This window comes from Diachasmimorpha longicaudata, chromosome 9 (genome assembly GCF_034640455.1).
Source record: "Diachasmimorpha longicaudata isolate KC_UGA_2023 chromosome 9, iyDiaLong2, whole genome shotgun sequence".
Lineage (NCBI taxonomy): Eukaryota > Metazoa > Arthropoda > Insecta > Hymenoptera > Braconidae > Diachasmimorpha > Diachasmimorpha longicaudata.
Window position 1 is genome coordinate 3816824 of NC_087233.1, and position 20028 is coordinate 3836851.

The 20028-nt window shown below is 39.9% G+C and overlaps 6 protein-coding genes across 8 annotated transcripts; 4 read left to right on the plus strand and 2 right to left on the minus strand.

Moving 5' to 3' along the window:
- The first annotated feature begins 98 nt into the window (after nucleotides 1-98).
- On the plus strand, nucleotides 99-5208 carry LOC135166296 (hyccin). 3 transcript variants are annotated; one of them, XM_064128422.1, is made up of 8 exons: nucleotides 99-566; nucleotides 653-787; nucleotides 1092-1217; nucleotides 1926-2143; nucleotides 2204-2478; nucleotides 2591-2707; nucleotides 3366-3768; nucleotides 4211-4344. In XM_064128422.1, exons 1-8 carry the CDS (start codon nucleotides 417-419, stop codon nucleotides 4212-4214), a joined length of 1428 nt encoding a protein of 475 aa, XP_063984492.1. In that variant the 5' UTR covers nucleotides 99-416; the 3' UTR covers nucleotides 4215-4344. The 3 variants fall into 3 exon arrangements, with proteins under 3 accessions (XP_063984492.1, XP_063984490.1, XP_063984491.1); XM_064128421.1 differs by lacking the exon at nucleotides 3366-3768 and having other exon boundaries at nucleotides 102-286; nucleotides 377-566; nucleotides 4211-5208; XM_064128420.1 differs by lacking the exon at nucleotides 3366-3768 and having other exon boundaries at nucleotides 101-566; nucleotides 4211-5208.
- A 729-nt stretch (nucleotides 5209-5937) lies between these two features.
- Nucleotides 5938-8998, minus strand: LOC135166297 (kinetochore protein Nuf2-like). The gene is made up of 3 exons (XM_064128423.1): nucleotides 8711-8998; nucleotides 7407-7730; nucleotides 5938-7059 (listed from the first exon to the last, which is right to left on the minus strand). Exons 1-3 carry the CDS (start codon nucleotides 8870-8872, stop codon nucleotides 6250-6252), a joined length of 1296 nt encoding a protein of 431 aa, XP_063984493.1. The 5' UTR covers nucleotides 8873-8998; the 3' UTR covers nucleotides 5938-6249.
- Nucleotides 8999-11099: 2101 nt separating this feature from the next.
- LOC135165981 (sorting nexin-29) lies at nucleotides 11100-15548 on the plus strand. Its single transcript, XM_064127838.1, has 5 exons — nucleotides 11100-11500; nucleotides 11676-11929; nucleotides 12838-14446; nucleotides 14770-15050; nucleotides 15329-15548. The coding sequence occupies exons 1-5, from the start codon at nucleotides 11498-11500 to the stop codon at nucleotides 15408-15410; spliced, it is 2229 nt and encodes a 742-aa protein (XP_063983908.1). The 5' UTR covers nucleotides 11100-11497; the 3' UTR covers nucleotides 15411-15548.
- Nucleotides 15549-15705: 157 nt separating this feature from the next.
- LOC135165993 (uncharacterized protein) lies at nucleotides 15706-16619 on the plus strand. The gene is made up of 3 exons (XM_064127863.1): nucleotides 15706-15854; nucleotides 15919-16043; nucleotides 16467-16619. Exons 1-3 carry the CDS (start codon nucleotides 15812-15814, stop codon nucleotides 16617-16619), a joined length of 321 nt encoding a protein of 106 aa, XP_063983933.1. The 5' UTR covers nucleotides 15706-15811.
- A 77-nt stretch (nucleotides 16620-16696) lies between these two features.
- Nucleotides 16697-17389, plus strand: LOC135165991 (rRNA N6-adenosine-methyltransferase METTL5). The gene is made up of 2 exons (XM_064127859.1): nucleotides 16697-17036; nucleotides 17094-17389. The coding sequence occupies exons 1-2, from the start codon at nucleotides 16697-16699 to the stop codon at nucleotides 17387-17389; spliced, it is 636 nt and encodes a 211-aa protein (XP_063983929.1).
- A 38-nt stretch (nucleotides 17390-17427) lies between these two features.
- Nucleotides 17428-20012, minus strand: LOC135165984 (putative aldehyde dehydrogenase family 7 member A1 homolog). The gene is made up of 7 exons (XM_064127846.1): nucleotides 19722-20012; nucleotides 19176-19580; nucleotides 18910-19109; nucleotides 18713-18828; nucleotides 18216-18454; nucleotides 17838-18098; nucleotides 17428-17741 (listed from the first exon to the last, which is right to left on the minus strand). Exons 1-7 carry the CDS (start codon nucleotides 19872-19874, stop codon nucleotides 17529-17531), a joined length of 1587 nt encoding a protein of 528 aa, XP_063983916.1. The 5' UTR covers nucleotides 19875-20012; the 3' UTR covers nucleotides 17428-17528.
- Nucleotides 20013-20028: the final 16 nt, after the last annotated feature.

Below are 20028 nucleotides of genomic sequence, written 5' to 3' on the forward strand. Positions count from 1 at the left end.
TTTTGTTTCAAATTCAGGCAATTGTCACGCTTCTGCGCAACGCTCCATCCATTCGTCGGTAAAGCAGATTCGTGCAGTTAATATACGTGAAAATTAACGCCTGTCGCCTCTCATTATCGTTCCGCACCTCATGACGCACACATTTATTGTCCAGTCAATCGACTTCTCGTCAATAAAAAAATTGTAGCCACCAATTTGGTGATTGTTTGTCGATACCCAGTGGGTGGTACCATGTGGTGTCCGACGAAAACCCCTCGTCAATTCCGGAAATCCAGATAAACAACTCGTGAGTCATTAGTGATAAAAAAAATATTACCAATCAGCTGGGGAAACATCAATAGCTCGTGATTGATTTTGCACATGGCAATTGCCACAGTTCTTCAGATCAATTTTTGGGAGGATATATCGACTCCATCATGACTGAGAGTCTGATCAATGAGTGGTTGATCGACTGTGCTGATTATTCAGCCAGTGAATTGAAGAGCTTTGCAAGTACTTTAGCCCAGGACAGTGAAATTGTTCGGGCTCTCTACGTTCTCTTGGAGGAGAGGAGCAAATACAACGAGGTAAATGTCCACTAGATCAACCTGGACGTCTCCAGGTGCATCAGGCACATCAACAGATCCTGAATAATGTTCATTTTTTACTTCAGCTGGTGGACACTGTCTGCAATCAGCTGTTCGATTTCTATCGATCACGGGAGATCGAACTCCAGAGGTTCACACTCCAGTTTGTTCCAACGCTCATCTTCATTTACCTAAACTCGGTGGCACATGGTGATATCAAGGTGAGGGAGGGAATGCACAGACAGTTATTTATTATTTTGGAACGATCTCCTGGGGACAATTGAGAAAAAAAGCAGGATTCCCCTTGAGATCATCTGTTTTTGTTTCACTTCGGAGGGAATATTGATGAGAATTATGAAATTTTTTGCGCCGAAGAAACAAAAAACGTCAATCATTCGGTGAGATCAGCCCTCGTTATGTAAGGCCTCGATTTGCTCGTGTCATCTTGATGATTAGAGACGTCAGAATGACACCGGAGAGTTTATAGAAAGAGGTGATGGAGGATTTATTCGATTTTTATTGCAGAATTGCCGATCTGTCGAGACACTGCTCATTGGCCTTTACAATTTGGAAGTGGTGGACAAGAATGGCGAGCCCAAGTCCGTATCTTTCAGACTCCCATCGCTGGCTATGCTGTCTATTTATCATGAGGTGAGTAGAATACCAATTATTAATCAAGAAAAGGTTTTTTGTATTTTTTTCGTGAGTCAATTGTCTGGAATATTTTTGTCGGACATTTTTTTGTCGAAAGGAAAAAAATGGGTTTCTTTCAATTTTTCTAAGGAAGTGTCGTTCCTAAGTTTTATGTTCAATAAACATCATATGTATTATCATATGTATATTCTATTACATAGTTCATTTTTTTCCTTATACTATATTTATTACATTTTCGTTTACCATTTCAAATTTTTCAAGACATTAATTTGTTTCTGTGATTCAATTCCGTAAACAAATTTTTTTTTAAGCAATTGTTTATCAATATTGGTGCATTTTGACTCTTTATCATAAATTATCTTCTGCCACACCCCTTCAAGACCCTCAAATCAGTCACAAAAAAATTTTTTTTGATCCCAGATATAATTCAATAACGAACTGATAAAGCCAGATAAGTTCCTTTGGCTTATCAAGCCGTTTTTAATGAATATCGAGAAGTCTAGGAAAGATGACAAAATTTTTATCAAAACGTTTTTTGTGGAGCGAATTGAACTCTCCAACAAATGTCATGACAAAAATTCCGCTATCTCCCTCAGATTCGAAGATACAGCTCAAAAAATCGACGCATAAAAAAGTCAACTTATCTCGTTTTATCCCGTCACCACTGAATTAATAATAACAATTTTATTTTTAATTAACATTCAGCCCTCAAGCTTGGCCCCAGCATCCCTGACAGAAAGTGCAGTTCGTCGTTTCGAGGAGTGCAACTCAAAATTAGTGAGCTGGGGTCCACTCCAGCAAGTGGAGACCCTCAACGCCCAGAATCGTCTGAAGGTCATGACAGCACTCCTGTTTATTTATAATCAGCAGCTGAGTTACATAAATAAATCAGCGCTGGAGCAATTGTGCAAAGTGGCGACAAAGTGAGTGCCTCAAGACCCTCGGCATTTCCCGACATATTAACAATCTCATTGTCCTTTTAGACTCGTCACCCAGGGCTTCATGAAACCAGGTCATCATCAGCGCTCGTCTTACAGTGAATCGAGTTTTGTTCCTCGTCTCCTCCCACGTATTCCAGTGTCCAATCAATTTTTGTTGGAGTTCCTTCATGGAATTTATTTTGCAATGTACAATGATTGCTGGTACGTAGGATGCCAGGCAGTGGAAGATGTGCACAATAGGGCGTGTTATGACACATACCCTGATGTCATGCTGGTGACAAACGCTATCAGAAATTCCAGCAGCTCTGGGCCTTCTGGTGAGGGCTTTTTTTCATGTTTTTCATTCTTGGATAGCTTCGAGTACTTTATTAATATGTTTTACATTGATAAATTGATTAAATTATTTACTATGAATTTAATTAACTTCAGGACAACCTGGAGACAGCGCCATGGGCACAGGTGTCGCCCTATCCCCAGCAACAGCAACGCCAACGATATCTAAGTCGATGATCACGAATGCTTCTTTCAGAACGAAGAAATTACCAGGTAGAGTTTTACATTATGACATTTACTATGTAAATATGACGGTAAAAAGGATTACGGCTTAAAATATTGAATAATTGTTATATTACGACGTTTTTTTGCTCAGAGAAAATATTAGTAATAATATTTTCGACTTTATCGTTTATTTAAAAAAATACAATCATCGTGCTTTCGTTTTTATCAACAAATCGTTTTTGTATAAAAATGATTACCCTGTATTATATCATATAATATTTTGTTGTAATACTTTTTACCTCAATATTATTGTTTTATAATATTTAGAGTTCAAAACCCTCCATGAACTTGATACATATTTTTTAACATAAGAGAGGGATATTTCTGATTTTTGCAACAAAATGCATCAAAAATTCACGTCAGGAAAATTTAATAATCGGATAATTGAACAATTAATTAAATAAGCAATGGCAATGATGAATTTATTAATTAATTTTTCAATTTCATAATTAAATTACATTAATTAAAACAAAAAAAGTGAAAGAAACCACAACAACACTCGACAACTCACTAAAAAAATACATAAAAGTCGATCATCTCCTTTCTGTACAAAATAATCACCTTTCGGCTAACTCAGAAATATTTCTGTGGTCTTGACCCTGAGAATCTTTAAATATCTCCCGTATGAACCTGGAATTTCGATTAGACGATCTCGACGCCAATTTATTCGAGCCAATCGAGCCAAAACCGTTGGAGTCCAATCACTCGTCCTCAGCCCCACCAGTTCTATCAACAAAACGTCGTGCCTGGCTACGAAAACACCCCCAGCACTCCCTCGATGATGACGAGGTTAATCCACCCCGTAGTGGTGGCTCGTCAGTGGATACCTCTCGACGTGAGAGCTTAGCCAGCAGTCACAGTTCTCCAAATCGAACCTCTCCAAAGCAAAAATCAAAGGAGAAAAAAATTGACGAGGAAGTCCATCGACGTCGTAAAGACAAAAATTCATCACCAGGTAGTGAGAGTCGTCTGAGTGCTGGTGCTAGACTGTACAGGGTCCTCGAGGAACAAGCACTGGGAGAGAAAATAATAGCGTCAATCGACACTTTGTATGTAGAATCAAAAAATAATCAAGTGATTGTGCAAAAATGCCAAAAATGCAACAAAAAAAAAAGTGTAAAAATTTATTAAAAACCATTGATTGACTTCAATGGTCACTGCACTCTTTTTTCATTTAATTTCGTGCACTCGGTGTTTTGGCTTCGCTGATAAGGCCCCCAGGAGGCGGCAGTCACCGGTCTGAAGAGGCAGATGAGACGTGTCGATGAATTTGAGACGATTTTTATCATTAGAAAAATTTAAAAAAATGCACCTTAAAAACGCTTTATCGCTTTCACTACTTGCAGAGGATGAAAAGAGTGTCGTACAGGGACGTGTACAAGTGAGATTATTTTTTAGGATTTATTTGAGGTTGATTGAGGGACGAGAAACGTCTTCAAGGAGAAAAAATTGTTAAATCGTGATTTAATCGTGATTTTTCTTTTTTTCCAGATGACATTCCGATAATAGCGAAGGAGGAGGGCAGCGGGGACGCGAAGGCAAACCTGGTGTCGATAACTGAGGAGGGAGAGGGCGGGGATCCCTCCAGGACGGGATCCATTCGTCAATCGACAGGAAAGAGTGGATCGAAAATCTCGAATTTCAGTTTATCGAAGAAACCGAAGGACAAGGAGGGGAAGTCAGCGAAAAATGGCTATGTCCAGGGGTCTGAGAAGGAGAGAAAGTCCTCTGGGCAGATGTCCTCGAGGGAGAGTGTGAGGGGCAGTCGAGCTATGCTCAACAGCGACGATGTGGACGCCAATGGAGCTGTCAATAGTAAAAAGAAAAATGATAACGATAACAACTCAACTGTTGAACATGAGAAACATCTGTCAGCTGATATGTCTGAGTCTGTTGAACTCGAGCCAGCGATTGGCCACAGGCACGAGCCTGAAAATATTCAGTCGTCAGTGCAAGTCAGTTCTGTTTGAGAAATTTTTTTTTTTCAGTTATTAAATTTCACTCGAGTTTTGTTTATCGAGTCCTAGGGATCAATTGACGTCGATTCGTTGAATTTATCTGGATTTTTTAACTGTCTATGATATCACTGCCACCTCAACGTTAATTAGACGTAGATGAGATGATTGGATATTTTTTAAAGTGATGATATCAGTTCAATAGCGCAGTGGTAAAATGAGTGTGTCACTTTTCACTGTCGATCAGTTTTTCAGGGATAGCTCAGAATCTATGAGCGATAGGGAGATTTTTGTTATGATCTTTTTGTGGAGCAGGTTTGAGAGCTGCAATTAATGTCATGACAAAAACTGCTGTCATTCAGACCCGGAGATATTGCTCAGAAACTCAGAGATAAGTCACCTTATCTCATTTATCACTTTACTATTGACTTTCGAATCTGTTTTTTATCGAATTTTCTACGTTTGACAATTTTTTTTCCACCTTTTTTTTTCGATAATTGTCTCGGAATTTGTAGGAAAATTTAGGGAATTGTTGGAAGCGTTCGCCTGACTCTAGTTATCGATGTATATATTCAGATTTAACTTGTTGCACGTTGTAAATTTTGTTCAAATAATAGTTTGTTAGGACATTGAGGGGAATTAGTCACTAGTTAGATGCGCCTTTAACGAACCGTTGAGTCTGTTCATATTATGTAAATACGTCGAGTTTATTCATGTACTATTTACTCTTCAGAATCAAATCGTCTCCACCTAATGTTAACTACAAAAAGTTGGCCTTTTCAGTGTTATAGAATTAATGTGACATCTCAAACGTGTATATAACAAATTTTCAATTTTTTGAAGTTGACAGGAGCCAAAATAGTACTTAAATCGTCAGTGACAGATTGTTATTATTTAATAATTACGCAGAACGTTTTTTTGGCTCTTCAACGAAATATTGTTTATGGAGTGGTCAATGAAAAATTAAGAAAGTCAAATAATTAATAATTTTTCATAAATAATCTTTTTGAAGTTTCGAAAAAATTCCGTTTAAAATATACTTGCATTCATTTTTATCAGTAATACCGCCGAATCTAAGGGAGATAGCGATTTTTTTGTCAGATTATTTATTGTAAATCTCAACTCGCTCTATGAAAAAGGTCCTATCGAAAATTTTTCTATCTCCCCTGGATTTCGAGATATTAATTAAAATCTGAATGTAAGTCAAATGTGACTGAACTTGCATTACTCCACTACTGAATGGCAATGAGAATAATTTCTTAAAATTTTCCTATATTGTCGCCGGTCGATAATTTAATAGTTATCAATCCCTCATTATCAGAGATTAATTAGGTATTTATTGAGACATCAAAGAACGTATTTAACAAAAAAAAGATGAATATCTTGACTTTTTAAAAATTTTCTCACTCCATAAATTCCAAATTTCAGAAGTATTTTAAAAACAAATTAAAACGTTCAACTCATCAGAAAAGGGTGAAAATTAAATATTAAAATAACTGTAAAAATATCAATTTATTTCGAATATTAAAAATGTATGAACTACTGAGAATCACACATGTAATAAATCATAATTAACTAATTCTCTACCCTAGGGATAACAGCCGAGTGTAACCTTTCCACCTTGGCGATCTCCGAGGAATGTAACATCTGGATATCCTTAAAAAATCTCTCAATATCCATTTCCACATCCTCCACCATTCTCCGGACTTTTAAATTCTCCGAGGCCAACTCAGTGCACCTGATCTCCAGATTCTCCCTCTTTCTCTCTAAGGATTTTTTCTCGGCGTCCATCTCCATGAAGCTCTTCTTAGCCTTAAGAATCCTCTCCTGGCACTGTTTCTCGCACTCCTGAATAGCTCCAGCGATCACCTGATGCTCTTCCTGATTGTCCAGATTCTCAGCGAGACTGATAGTCCTCTGTGCTTCCTCGACATCGCCCCTGAGTCTGTCGCACTCCTTTTTGGCAGCTATGAGCTTCTTCTGATCCTCGATAACGTCTTTCAATTTGGTGTGCTCCTTCTGGATGAGCGTCAGGGCAGCCTCGAAATTCTGGAGAAGAGTTTTCTTATGGAGGATAGTTTTCTGGATGTTCTCCCGTTTCTCTTCCTGATTTTTCCTGGCTTCAGTGAGATCCCTGAGTTTGGTTTTTAATTTTTCAGGGGACCTTACGATTCTTGCGTTCAACTCGTCCAGGACCTCCTGACGCTTCTGGAGATCTGCCCTCTTGGCTTGGTTCCTCGCCATCTTCTGGGCTTTTAACTCCTCCTTTTCTTTTAGGATTTTGTCGTCTTTTGCGATTTTGATTTTATTCTGGGAAATTTTCGCTTCGTAATCGAGGATTTCCTGCTGAATCTTCTTGAGTTCCACTTTCTTCTGAGCTGTCACCTGAAATTATTTTGTTAAGTGATTATTCGGAGAGGTGATTGATTAATTTAATGAGGTGACAGTTGATGAGTTGTCTAACTATTTCGTTAAGAGAGGGAATAATTTGGACACGTTATTAATTAAACGAATAATGTGACAACTTTTCCTGAGCTATCATCTAGGATTATATTGTTAAACTCAATCGAATGATTTGGAGGCACATTATTAATTAATTAAATAACGTGCCACGTTTTCCTGACATATCATCTAAAATCCCATTGATAAGTTCAAGCAAAATATATTAATCAACTAAACAGATCCTTAAGTAATTTATTCTTCTATAAATTTAATTAAACGATAATACCCACCATCGCTTGCTTGTTCATCTTCTCCATGATCTCCTGCTTCTGGGTCCGAAGCGTCTGAATTTTCTCTCCTCTGGAGAAAACCATGTCAATCCTCTCCCTCATATGATAGTTCTTGTTGTTAGCGTAGAGTAGGAAATTTCCCATTACCCTGAGCTGCTTTTTTGCCCTGATGTGTCGTGGGGATGTAATGTCCGTTATCTGGAAGTCCTTCAGGAATATCTCATTTCCTACTGTTGCCATCGCCTCCCGGAGGTTCACGATAGGGGCGATCGAGGCGTTCTCAGGATTCGTCAGTTCCAGGGCGTTCAGCTGGCTCGGCGTCAGCTTTAAAATCATTCGGACGTGGTCAGGGATGGCTGGTGGAGAGAGTCTTGAGGGACATCTCCGAAGGTAAGTGAAGGGCCCAACGAAAACAGGTTGGGGATTTAGTAAGTAACATTTGAGATAGGAGAGGTGAATTTTTTAATCGACTATTGATAAGTATTAATTGATAATTTATTAATACATTATTAGTAAATTACTCATTATGGTAATGTATTAATTACTTCGTTAATCAATTCAGACAAAAAAGACCGATTTTTTATCAATTGTTGATAAGTAAAAAATTGATTAATCATAAACAAATCAATCTGTTGGAACAAATGAGCAATTGTAACTAACAAAATTAATGGTCAGTGGGAGAAAGTTAATTAATTGCAAGTAATCGATATTAAAAACCTTTAAAACAACGTAAAAATGATTCAATAACAATTTCGATAGCTCTATTGATTAATTTATTTCGTCAATTAGTGGAGACATGAGAGATAGATTTTTCATCAATTGTTGATAAGTAAAAAAAAACGTGAAATGGAATTAAAAAAATGATTTGGAAATCTATGAATTTATCTAATTGCAAACAGAATTAATTAATCAGAAAAAATATGAAATTGCAAACAAGAAGATGAATTCCCAATCAGATCAATTATTTCAGTAAAAATAATCGTAAATTTTCTTTTGATCATTTTGATTTGACAAAAAAATTGTTTATTATTAATACAAATTAGACCTCTGACATTTTAACAAATATTTAATAAATAATTGAATAACAATTATGGTACCTTAATTAGTTAATTTTCTTCATTAATATATTAGTTAATGTCACTCAGTCACAATTTGAGTATTAGTCAGGAAGTCACTAATTAATTAATTGTGCTCATGACTACTGCCACTTTGTAGCAATTCTCAGCTCCCAGATGACCTCCAGTTCATGAAAATCCAATTATAAATAGTCGATTAATTAGTTACGACTGATCGATAACCCTTACCTGCTTAATCGTAGCAACATCAATGTGACAATGTTCAAAAAAAGCTGAGATGAGGTTCACCATGAAGTCCTCAGTGGGGCATTTTATCTGTTCCAAAGTGGCAGGGAGGTCCACATGCTCCAGAAGGGTGTGCATGGCCTCAATGCTATCAGTATTGTCCATGATGTCCACCAAAAAGATCTCCAAAAACACAAAAACACTTCACCAGGACCAAAAAACACTTCTCCAGTTGTCTTCCTCACGCCACCATTGACTCTCCTATTTTCCGTTGTAATTTTCAAACGAATTTTAACCACTACATGCCCCAAAAACCGAAAATTCCCGAGAATCCCCGAGGTTGAGGTCTCAGCCAATGAAAATTAACCCCGAATGCGCCAGAAAACGCGCCGGAACGCCATATTTCGGGCTAGATACCCCCCGATTGCATCAGGAGAATAGAACAGCCGAAGAGCTATCCCCGACTGCGCCGTGCCACTTGCGCAATGGGCATGCTCTCCTGATACCCCCGAGTTTTCGCGCGCATGAAAACATGGCGGAATGGTAGTGTAGGCGCCATTTATGAAGGAGTCGGAGCGGCCATATTGTCGGATACAAAATGGCTGACCCAATGGTAGACGGTAGATGAGGAGGGGGTCACAGCCCATGCGCTATGCCACTTGCGCGCGAGACATGTGCTCCTGATCCATGAGAGTTGGTATTCCCGCGCTAACATGCATTCCGCTTTGTGGGTGGTATTTTTGATGGATTTTCACCAATGGGAGGGCTCGAAATCCGACAACCCCCGGAGATGCTCGAAGCTTGGGGTATGGCCAATGGCATTTAACCCCGAATGCGCGAATAAAACACGTTGGAACGCCATATTTCGGGCTAGAAACCGCCCGATTGTATCAGGACAATAGGATAGCCGAGGAGGTGGCATATAATGTAGCGTGCCACTTTCACAGTGGGTATGCTCCCCGGATACATCGATGTCGTCGCGCGCCTGAGTACATGGGAAAATGGATGCAAACACGCCGGAACGCCTTATTTCGAGTTCGAAATTGTCCATTTGGATCAGGAGAATAGAATGATAAAAGAGGTGGCACGCGTTGCGCCGTGCCGCTTGCTCATGGGTTATAGTATCCTGATACCTGGGTGTTGTTGCGCACATGAGTACATAGAAAAATGGGTGGTGACATTTAACCCCGAAAGCGCCAATAAAACGCGCCGGAACGCCTTATTTCGGGCTAGAAATTGTATGATTGGATTAGGAGAATAGAATGGTAAAGGAGGTATCCCCTCTGCGCAGTGCCACTTGCGTACTTATCATATGCTCCTGATAACTAAGTGTTACCGCGCACATGGAGCCATAGAGAAGTGGGTGGTAACTTTTAATCCAAAGTGAGCGATCGAAACGCGCCGGAACGCCTTATTTCTGACTCGGAACTGCCATTTCGATCAGGAGAATAGAATAGCCGAGGAGGTATCCCAGACTATCCGTGCCACCTACTCACTGATCATGCTCTCCGGATACAATTCGTGAGTTTTCGAACATCAAAGTGGCATTTTGATGACTTCAAATGCCTGAGGGACGTCCTGAGGACTGAATTCACTAATGTTGGACCACCGGCTATTACTGGTCATTGCTAATTACGTTGACTACATTAAATAATTTATGAAAATTAATTGTTTTGAGGGGAATAAAATAAATAATCGGTACAATTGAACATAAATTTATTTATTTATTGTAAAATGTTGTTAAATATTCACAATAAGTTATTGATGATTGTAGAAATTATTAGATAGAGTCGCTGAATTGTTAATAACAATGTAAATACATTTTTTAACTTTAAATAATAAATAAATAAATAAATAAATAAATAATAAATAAATAAATAAATAAATAAATCAGCAAAATTTTGAAATATTTTTTTACTGATTCAATAAACGATACAACTAATTAAAAAAAAATCTCTTCCTTATGACGACTCCTGAAACAAGAGAATAATTTATTTAAATAAACAATTGTTTAGAATTTGATAAAAAATTGTTTTTAATTAAAAAAAGCATTATTAAGTAGTGGATAACCAGAACAAAATTGTAATAATGTTTATAAAAAATTTAAAAATACTTGTACTCGTTCTTTGCGATTGTTAGTACTAAAAAATAATAATAAGTTAATAAAATATTATTAACAATTTAAATAAAATAAAACTGAAAAATGATAAAAAAATAGTTTTAAACAAATAAAATGGTTTCAATGACAAAAATCGAAGTGTACTTGAAAAAAATTATTTAACACAATAAAAGTAAATGAACAATAACATAAATAACCGCCATCTTGTGTCAGCATTGAAAACTAGTCATCAGTGTCTCCTCCGGTGGCAAAAAAATTTATCACGATTTTCATTGTGTATATTTTTGTCAAACGTCAGAGGAAAATCATTCCTCATTGTCAATAGTTGTGATTTGTCAATGGAAAATAGTCAGTGTCTCGATAATCCCGTGAAAATCGCTGATTAACCGATTGTCCGGACGGTCTCAGAACCTTGAACTGAGGAACGAGTGAAGAGAAAGTGAAAATAATCGGGAAAAACGATAATTGTTCATGTCCTATTGATCTCGATACAAGTAATTCGTGGAAAATAGTTTCCCCCTGGATCACTGAGTGTAAAAATCAGTTGCGTATTTATTGGATAATCTGGGGGAAAACGGGACGGAGAACGGATGTGGGAGCACATGGCCTTTGATTAGAAGTCAGACTCTGGCATCACAAGGACAATTGCTATCGACATTCGATTGCCACAAATGGTAAAAAAAATATTTCTGATTTTTGTGCTGACAAAATGCGAGAGATTTTGCTTTTTCATGTCGGGTGCATTGAAATCAACTGAAAAATCGATTAATTTTGATTGTTTACCTGGAGTTCGATTTCCCTCTGCAAATTTTGTAAAAAAAATCTAATCTCCAACGTTGATTTCTCCAGGCGCTCCGGATGATGTCTGCGATTGTCCCCAGTCCTTCGGACCTTCCACCGGAGGTGAATCACCCGGGTGATCGTGAAAAACTCCAGGAGGAGCTTCTCGCAGCAGCGAAATGCTGTCATGTGAGGTTCGGTGGTCGTATGGAATTGGCGACTGAGTCAGATCAGTGTGTCTCCAGGTTGTGTCACTCATTCGAGGCGATATTCCGTCATGGATTGAAGACCAAGGGAATTGACAAGCTCAACCTGGCACTCCGGTACAATTATTGAACTTACATAAATTGTTCTCAATTGAATCAATCAATTGGAGATCGATTTTTCAAGGGAGAGAGTGAACAATTGTTCTTCCACATTTTTTTCAATTCTGAAGGTTATGATTTTTTTTTAGAAAACAATTAAGTTTACGAGGTACATAACTCTTTGTGAAGGGCTCTATCGTCATTATTTTCCTCTTTGTTTGTATGTAATCAAATAGCTGAAGGTATGACGCCATTTTCGGAACTCATTCCATGATTTTGAGACTTTTTTTGGAGTATTACCTGGCCAATTAATCCTTTAAAAAAATATGGAGAAAAATGATCCATTTCTCTAATTTAATTCACAACGAGAGATTTTTTGCACCCATATCTGGACCTGAAACAGAAGACAATTTAATCCATTAACTCATTAGCGAATGATTGAAGAAGAATGTGATTAGAACAATTTTAGCAAAACGATAAGAGTAAAAGTATTTTTAAGATAAGAGTCACTTTCGAGACCAGGACATCAGCATTTCAACTTTATTGCTTTATTGCTTTTGCAAGTAGTACGTAGCTGGAATACATCACCATGTATTGAAGCTATGTAATAACTTAAGTTTCATGATTACAACCTGAACGATTGTTATGTTGACATAACCTCAAAATTCCAATGCGAAATGAAGAAAAGAGTCGTTTTTCAGTGATATCGCCGAATCTAAGCGAAATATCGTAATTTTAGTAGAAACATTAATTGTAGCGCTCATTTCGCTCTACAAAAAAGGTACCAACAAAAATTTTGGTACCACCCCTCGATTCCGAGATATTCATCAAAAACGGTCAACAATCAGAAGAGATTCCTGTCGTTTAACAAATTTAAATAACTGAAAATGACAATAAAAATAATTTACAAAATTCTGTCATTTTAGTCACGTGTCAGACCTGGTGTCAGGCACATCAAAGACTTCCCCAGACCCAGCATTCTGGCCATGCATCAAGGAGCAGTTGACATGGCACGAGCAGGAGCGCTTCAGCATTTTGAAAAAAGTGCACACAGACTTTGGAAGGGGAAGGGCCTGGCTGCGGGCAGCCCTAAACGAGCGTTCCCTGGAGCGTCATCTCCACTCGATAATAAACTCAGACACCCTGAGCCCCTTCTACGAGGAGTGGTCCTTCCTCCTTGACCAGGAGCGAAGCCAGGTATTACCAAACGTAGCAGCTGGTCTGGGTACAATCGTCTTCGCCATCAGAATCGACAACGAGGACCTGGACGACAGGTCCTGGAGTTCAGACCGGCGCAATGGTACGTCCCAGAGCGAGCCCATAATCTCCTCCTCGGTAATCAACAATCCCGAGGGCTCTGGACGCAGCAAAAGACGAATTCCGACGCATATTATCTCATTTGACGACGAAATTGAGTCTGATAACGACAGTATTACTGGCTGTGTGTCCCTGAGTGCTCCCCCCACGTGTCTAAATTCCCCAGGACCAGATAATCAATTCTCAGGAAGTGATCCTGTAGGTGTTGTCGCACCTGGAGACGCAGCTGACCGTGTTCAACACCAAAAAACGTCATCTCCAGGAAATTTGAGTACCTCCATGGTGTCTCCATCCAGTGGCACAGGTGGAGAGCACCACCAGGATCAGACGACATCCTCAGGTGCCTCAGTGCCCCTAGACACCTCGAAAATATCGAGTTCATCGACCCCATCTCCAGGGAAAATCAGAGAAATTGGGGAATCCGAAGGTGTTTCATCTCCTGGTCCACCTGGAGATCCTCAAGATGATAGAGTACTTACTCCCCTCACAGATGTGGGTAGCCTGGGAGGTCTTCTCCCAGTGTCTCCCCTGGACCAAACTCTCGACGATTTTGTCTCATCGAATTATCTTGAATCCCTCCAGGAGTCCCTCAAGTCCGATCTTCTAGATCCAGAGCCTGCAATCGAGGCAACTGAACCCCTCGGGCTTGATCCTCATCTTGATCCTGGGGAATTGGACGTCGAGTCCCTCAGGACGAGGCTCCTAGCAATGGGTGAGGTCCTCGAAAATTGTCGAGAGGACGCTATCACCAGTCGAGTTCAGCTTGCAAGACTTCAGAGGCAGCATCAGAACTATCTTGAGAGGCACGAGCTCCAGGTGCAGGCGTTAAACAGGGAAAATGAACTCCTGAGGCAACAGTTGAGGAAGTACGTGACTGCTGTTCAAATGCTCAGACGTGATTCGGATTCTGTGCAGGAGGGGAGTGAGGAGGATGGCGAGAGGGGGCTGGATTATCATTTTGAGGCGCAACAGTATCAGGAGAAGCTTGTCCAGGTTGCGGAGATGCATGCTGAGCTCATGGAGTTCAATAATCGATTGACTATGCAGCTGGGACACAGGGAGAACCTGGTGAAGAGGCTTCAGGCTGAACTGGAGTGCCTCAGGGGTCCTCTCAATGACAGTTACGAAGAGGGAGAGGGTGAAGGGTGTCTCATTCACATCTGGATCCCCAGCGCGTTCCTGACAGGACAAAGTTCTGATGTTCATCATGTTTATCAGGTTTGATTTGTGGGGGAAATGGCGATTTATGGGGTTACTATTGCCCTGAAACTTTTTCGAAGGGTCTTCTGGGGAAGGGTTAATTCATTTTTAGTGGTGATCAGAACAGATGAGGTTGGAATTGTTTATTTAATCATTTGAGGGGTTCTTGGCCTCAATCTTTTTCATTCGCAATCAGTTCATTCGGTTTTCACTAATTAATTATCTAATTGACTTTTTACTAAGTAATTAAATAAAATTGACCTTTGCATTGAAGTTATCTTCTCACCTCTGACCTGGGGAGTCATCAACATCATTAAAAATTTTTTTTTCAATTTCCTCAGATATATGTGAGAATCCGAGACATCGAGTGGAACATCTATCGTCGTTACGCTCAATTCCACACCCTCCATCGCGACCTGAAGAAGCACGATGCAATAGTAACGACATTTGAATTTCCACCTAAGAAAACAATCGGCAATAAAGACGCCAAATTCGTTGAGAACAGGAGGCAGAAGCTGCAGCAGTGGCTGAGACGAGTCGTTGGCAGGCTAGCTCAGTGCTCACCAGCATTTATCATGCGTCCCAGCAAGCAGACCCTCATCTCGCTGATGCCCTTCTTCGGGTGAGGGTTCAATAATCATCACTGACAAGAAAACTTAACCTCAAAAAATGGCTCTTTCTGTGTTAAAATTTTTTTTTAATGCCATCAGATTTTTTTTTAGCTTTTAAATTTCTGTATTGACCCCCAGAGGTGATGTACCATTGTCCAGCTGCTATCATCTTCCTCTGGTTCAATTTGTTGTCCTTCTCCCCCAGAATTATTTCTTAGATCTGTAAAAAAAAAACTTTAATTTAATTGGACAAATGAAACTTTTTCTGAAATTTTTGTTCATCTTCCAGTGATCATCCCAACGAGGACTCCAAGAAAAGCAACTCCGTGAGGAATAACTTTTCATCGTCACCTCAGTACATGGGATTATAACTCTAATGGAATTTTAGATAAAAATTGTTGGCATTGTAAATAGATTAGTTACAATTTAATGTATTATGTACATACTCATTATTATTCCCATTGGGAGTTCAGTTTACGACGTTTACGATAAAAGAGAGATAATATATATTTACTCATGCATCAATTATTCACACATTCCATTATGCTATTATTATTATTATTGATAATAATAATCCCATGAAATTCGCTATTTTATTTTGTAAAGAATTTGATATTAAAATTGAGTTTCTTGGAGATTTTCGAAAGCCTAAACGAGAGAATTTTATGAACAAATCAGGGCTTACTCGGTCGGTAACATGCCATGAATACTTCTGATAGGGATCCACGGATGTGAGGATTCTCCAGCTGACAAAAATATAACCTCTATTTTGATGCGGAGGAATTTAATGGCTTTTTCACAACAAAATTCCAGAGGTAAATTAAAGAAATTAATTGTTATTTTTGTCATTGGAGATGTTTATTCTTAACTTTTTTTTAGATCTGCAAAATAAGAAGATTTTGGAGGAACTGCAGCTGAAGAAGCAGATGCTCCTCAAACAGGGAGTCGCTCCCACACTGTCGAGTTCCCTCAATCTACCGTCTACATCATCTGCAGCTAATCCAGTAAGAAATAGATTTGGAATTAATTATGAGGGGGAATGAACGAGGAATTGAATAATTGCAGAGTCAACTAAGGGATGTCCACTGCTTTGTGTCACATCACGATTGAATTGTTGAACCATGTCGTTGATTGCTGGATGGAGCCAAAAACTTCAGATCTTTTTTTGTGAAGAGTAAACTTAAATGACAACAACTTTTTGAAATTTTCTACCGAAGTCAGTAGTTAATGAGCTACTGAGTGAATTAAAGATAAATCTAGACTTTTTTTTAGAGGAAAATTCTCAGAACATGTGATAGACACAAAGAAGCAAGTGGATAATCCCCTTTTGGTCGTAATTTCATTGACATGACAATTCATTCTCACCTCAGCAACGACCTCAGGGTCTTCTTCAAAATATAAAAAAAAAAATTCTCAATTTTCTCCAGTCCACATCAGCCTCCAGTGAGGGATCGATGACAGCAGTTCAACGAAATGCCCTAAACAGTGCTCACGCAGCTTCATTCGGCTACTTCGTCACCCAGGACTCATCCTTCGGGAATCTGATACTCCCAGTGCTCCCTCGATTCGATCCCAAGTAAGGATTGACCCCTCACACCAATCATTCTGTCCCCTAACCTAAAATCCCTAGCCTCTCGTTCCAAAATTCCCTCCACAAATGGCTTCCCTACGAATGAAAGAGCTGGAACAGTACCTCCAGCAGTTGGACGTCTTCGATAATCCAAAAGTCCTCCTGGAACAGTACCCCACCAGCGCCCACATCGGTGCCCACCTGTTGTACACAGCTCAAACACAATTCGACGACATCGAGGGAAAGGGAATTGCCGATTTAGGGGCTGGATGTGGGGTGCTGTCCCTGGGAGCTAGAATGCTAGGGGCGAGTTACGTCGTGGGCTTTGAGATCGACCCCGACGCCCTGGAGATACTCACCAGGAACTGTGAGGACATTGAACTGAGTGTGGAGGCTGTTCAGTGTGATATTCTCCAGTGTTTGCCAGGTTAGGAAAGAATTCATGAGAAAATGAGCCGAAGATGACGATTTTTCCGTTTTCCAGGGAGATTTGAAAAGGCTTTTGACACTGTCATCATGAATCCCCCCTTTGGAACAAAGAAAAATGCTGGAATTGACATGAAATTCCTGGAGATAGCCACAAAATTAGCCAAAACCACTGTCTACTCACTCCACAAAACATCAACGCGAAATCATGTTATGAAAATGGGACAAAAGCTGGGGGTTAAAGGCACTGTTATCGCTGAACTTCGTTATGATCTACCTCAAGTGTACAAATTCCACAAAAAATCGTCTGTTGACATTCAGGTGGACTTCATCAGGTTCTCCATCGATAAATAACTTCGTGAGGCATTTCGTTGCATTCACAAATCACTTCAGACTCTTCGTTTCTTTTATTATCATTATTTTTATAATACGAGGCATCACAAGGGGCAGGATGTGACGATGATGATGATGGAAATGATCAGTTAATGAATTATCACTCGAATTTAATGCCCTGTGACAGTGGCAATTCACTCCCATAATTGATAGTGACTGTTGATCGTCTCATGTACTGCTTCCAAGCATCACTTCCACTCTCTCGACCGCCACCAGTTGCCTTCTCACCTCCAAACGCTCCTCCAATTTCAGCTCCACTCGTTCCTATGTTCACATTAACTATTCCACAGTCTGAACCGTGTGGACCAATCCACTGTAAATACAAAATTTGTAAAAAACATTTTTCATATTGAATAAAAAAAATTTAATCGTTGCACTCTTGGACTCAATTTCATCAACGTTTATGTACCTGGAAGACGTTGGAGAGGTTCTTGGTGAAGAGTGAGCTACTGAGTCCCTGTTCAGCGTTATTATTCTGAGCAATGGCGTCCTCGATGGAATTGGCCTCAAGAATGTAGACAATAGGAGCAAATGTCTCAGATTGAACGACCTCGGCGTCGTTTGGAAGGCCGGATATTATCGTTGGCTCCACGTAGAAGCCTGGACGATCCATCTGCTTGCCACCAAACTCAATTGTACCACCAGCAGCCACAGCTTCAGCTACTGTTGCCTGGGAATATACTTTTTATTCTGTTGATCTTAAATTTCTTTTATTGGAAGGCTGGAGATCAGTTCTCCTGAGTTTTGGTCTGAATCATCAATTCTTTAAATGACCTTCTTCACTTACTTTATAGTTGTCGACGGCATGCTGACTGTGGAGGGGTCCGTACAACGTACTGTCCTCCAGTGGATCCCCAACTCTGGCCAAAATACTTTTGAAGGCTATTTTCAATCTCCCAACGAAATCATCTTTGATATTTGAGTGCAGTATCAGTCTCCTGGTGGTGGTACAGCGTTGTCCAGCTGTTCCAACGCAGGAGAAGACAGCTGCACGTACAGCCATTTCCAGGTCGGCGTCATGAGAAACTGAAGATCATTCAAAAGTTTAACAATAATTTCCTCTTTCGTTTGCGTTTGGCATTCGAGACATTTCCTTGAGAATTAATTGTTGATCAATCATTCAAATCATTCATGAATGAATCATTAGTCAATAGTAATCAACACTACACAAGTTATATTAATTAATTATAAATTTAAATGACCGCGCATGAAATTGGAGAATGTCTTTAACATTTTCTATCACTCCATAACCTCAAAATTTTCAAAAAAAGCATAATTACTCACCAATAAGTGCATTGTTGCCTCCGAGTTCAAGAAGAGCCTTTCCAAAGCGTTCTTGGACCTTGAGGGCGACCTCTCGTCCCACTTTAGTGCTTCCGGTGAAGCTGACCAAAGGTAGACTACAAAAAACATCCAAAAATGTCTTTTCACATGTCAAGTAAGAGTCGCCATTTTTGTATAAAAAATGAAATCGACTTTACCGTTTATCATTCACCAGAACTTCTCCAACATCAGCTCCACCAGTCACCAGTGCAGCAACAGACCCTGGTACACCATTTCGTTCAAGAACACTGGCGATAATTTTTGTTGTTGCTATAGAGACTAGTGGAGTCGTTGGAGAGCCTTTCCACACAACAGCATCACCACAAACCATAGCAATGGCACTGTTCCACCCATAAACCTGTTGAAAAAATCAGTGAAACTCCCTGACTGATATCCTGAGAATACCTCACTATCCTGGACTCACAGCAATGGGGAAATTAAATGCTGATATGACTCCAATGACCCCAAGAGGATTCCACTTCTCGAGAAGAGCGTGATCCTTCCTCTCAGAAGGAAATATGCTCCCTGGGAGCATTCTGGAGAGGCCGACAGCATAATCACAGATGTCGATGTACTCCTGGACCTCACCAATGCCCTCAGCGAGGATCTTTCCCATTTCGAGGGAGACCAATTGCCCCAGTGGTCGAAGATTTTTCCGAAGTTCGTCTCCAATCTGACGGACAATTTCACCTCGTGCTGGGGGTGGTAGGGATGCCCACTGGGGCCAGGCCTTCCTGGCCTCTGTCACCGCATTGCTGGCCTCCTGGGGAGTGGACTCACGGATTTTGGCGATTGTCCTTCCAGACGAGGGGCATATCGAGTCGATCAACTAAAGATGAAATTAAATCATTGAGCTCTTGACTTCCTGGTGTCTTCCCACTCATGTTTAGCCGTTCACAATCAGACCCGTGGACCAGATCAAACTACTCAATGTCAGGAAACGATTCTAGGATTTTGTTTTCATAAATACCTGACCCGAACCACCCCATCTGCCATCAAATAATCCAGAATTCTCCTGTGTCAGCCCCAACTGCCTCAGGAATCCATACCTCGAGTCCGTGACTAAATTCCTCTCCATGTTCCTGGAGAATCTGTGAACTGTACTGAGCAATTGTCGCGACATCGTAAGGCTCAACAGTAAGCTCTGTTCATCTCTTCAACGAAGAACTGGAAAATACTTGGGTTATCAAGTTCACTCTTTATCTCCTTAGGGTACCGTTATCACTCTCCCACTCACCGTTCCCTCTCAGTAACAAAAGCCACTGGATATTTAAAAA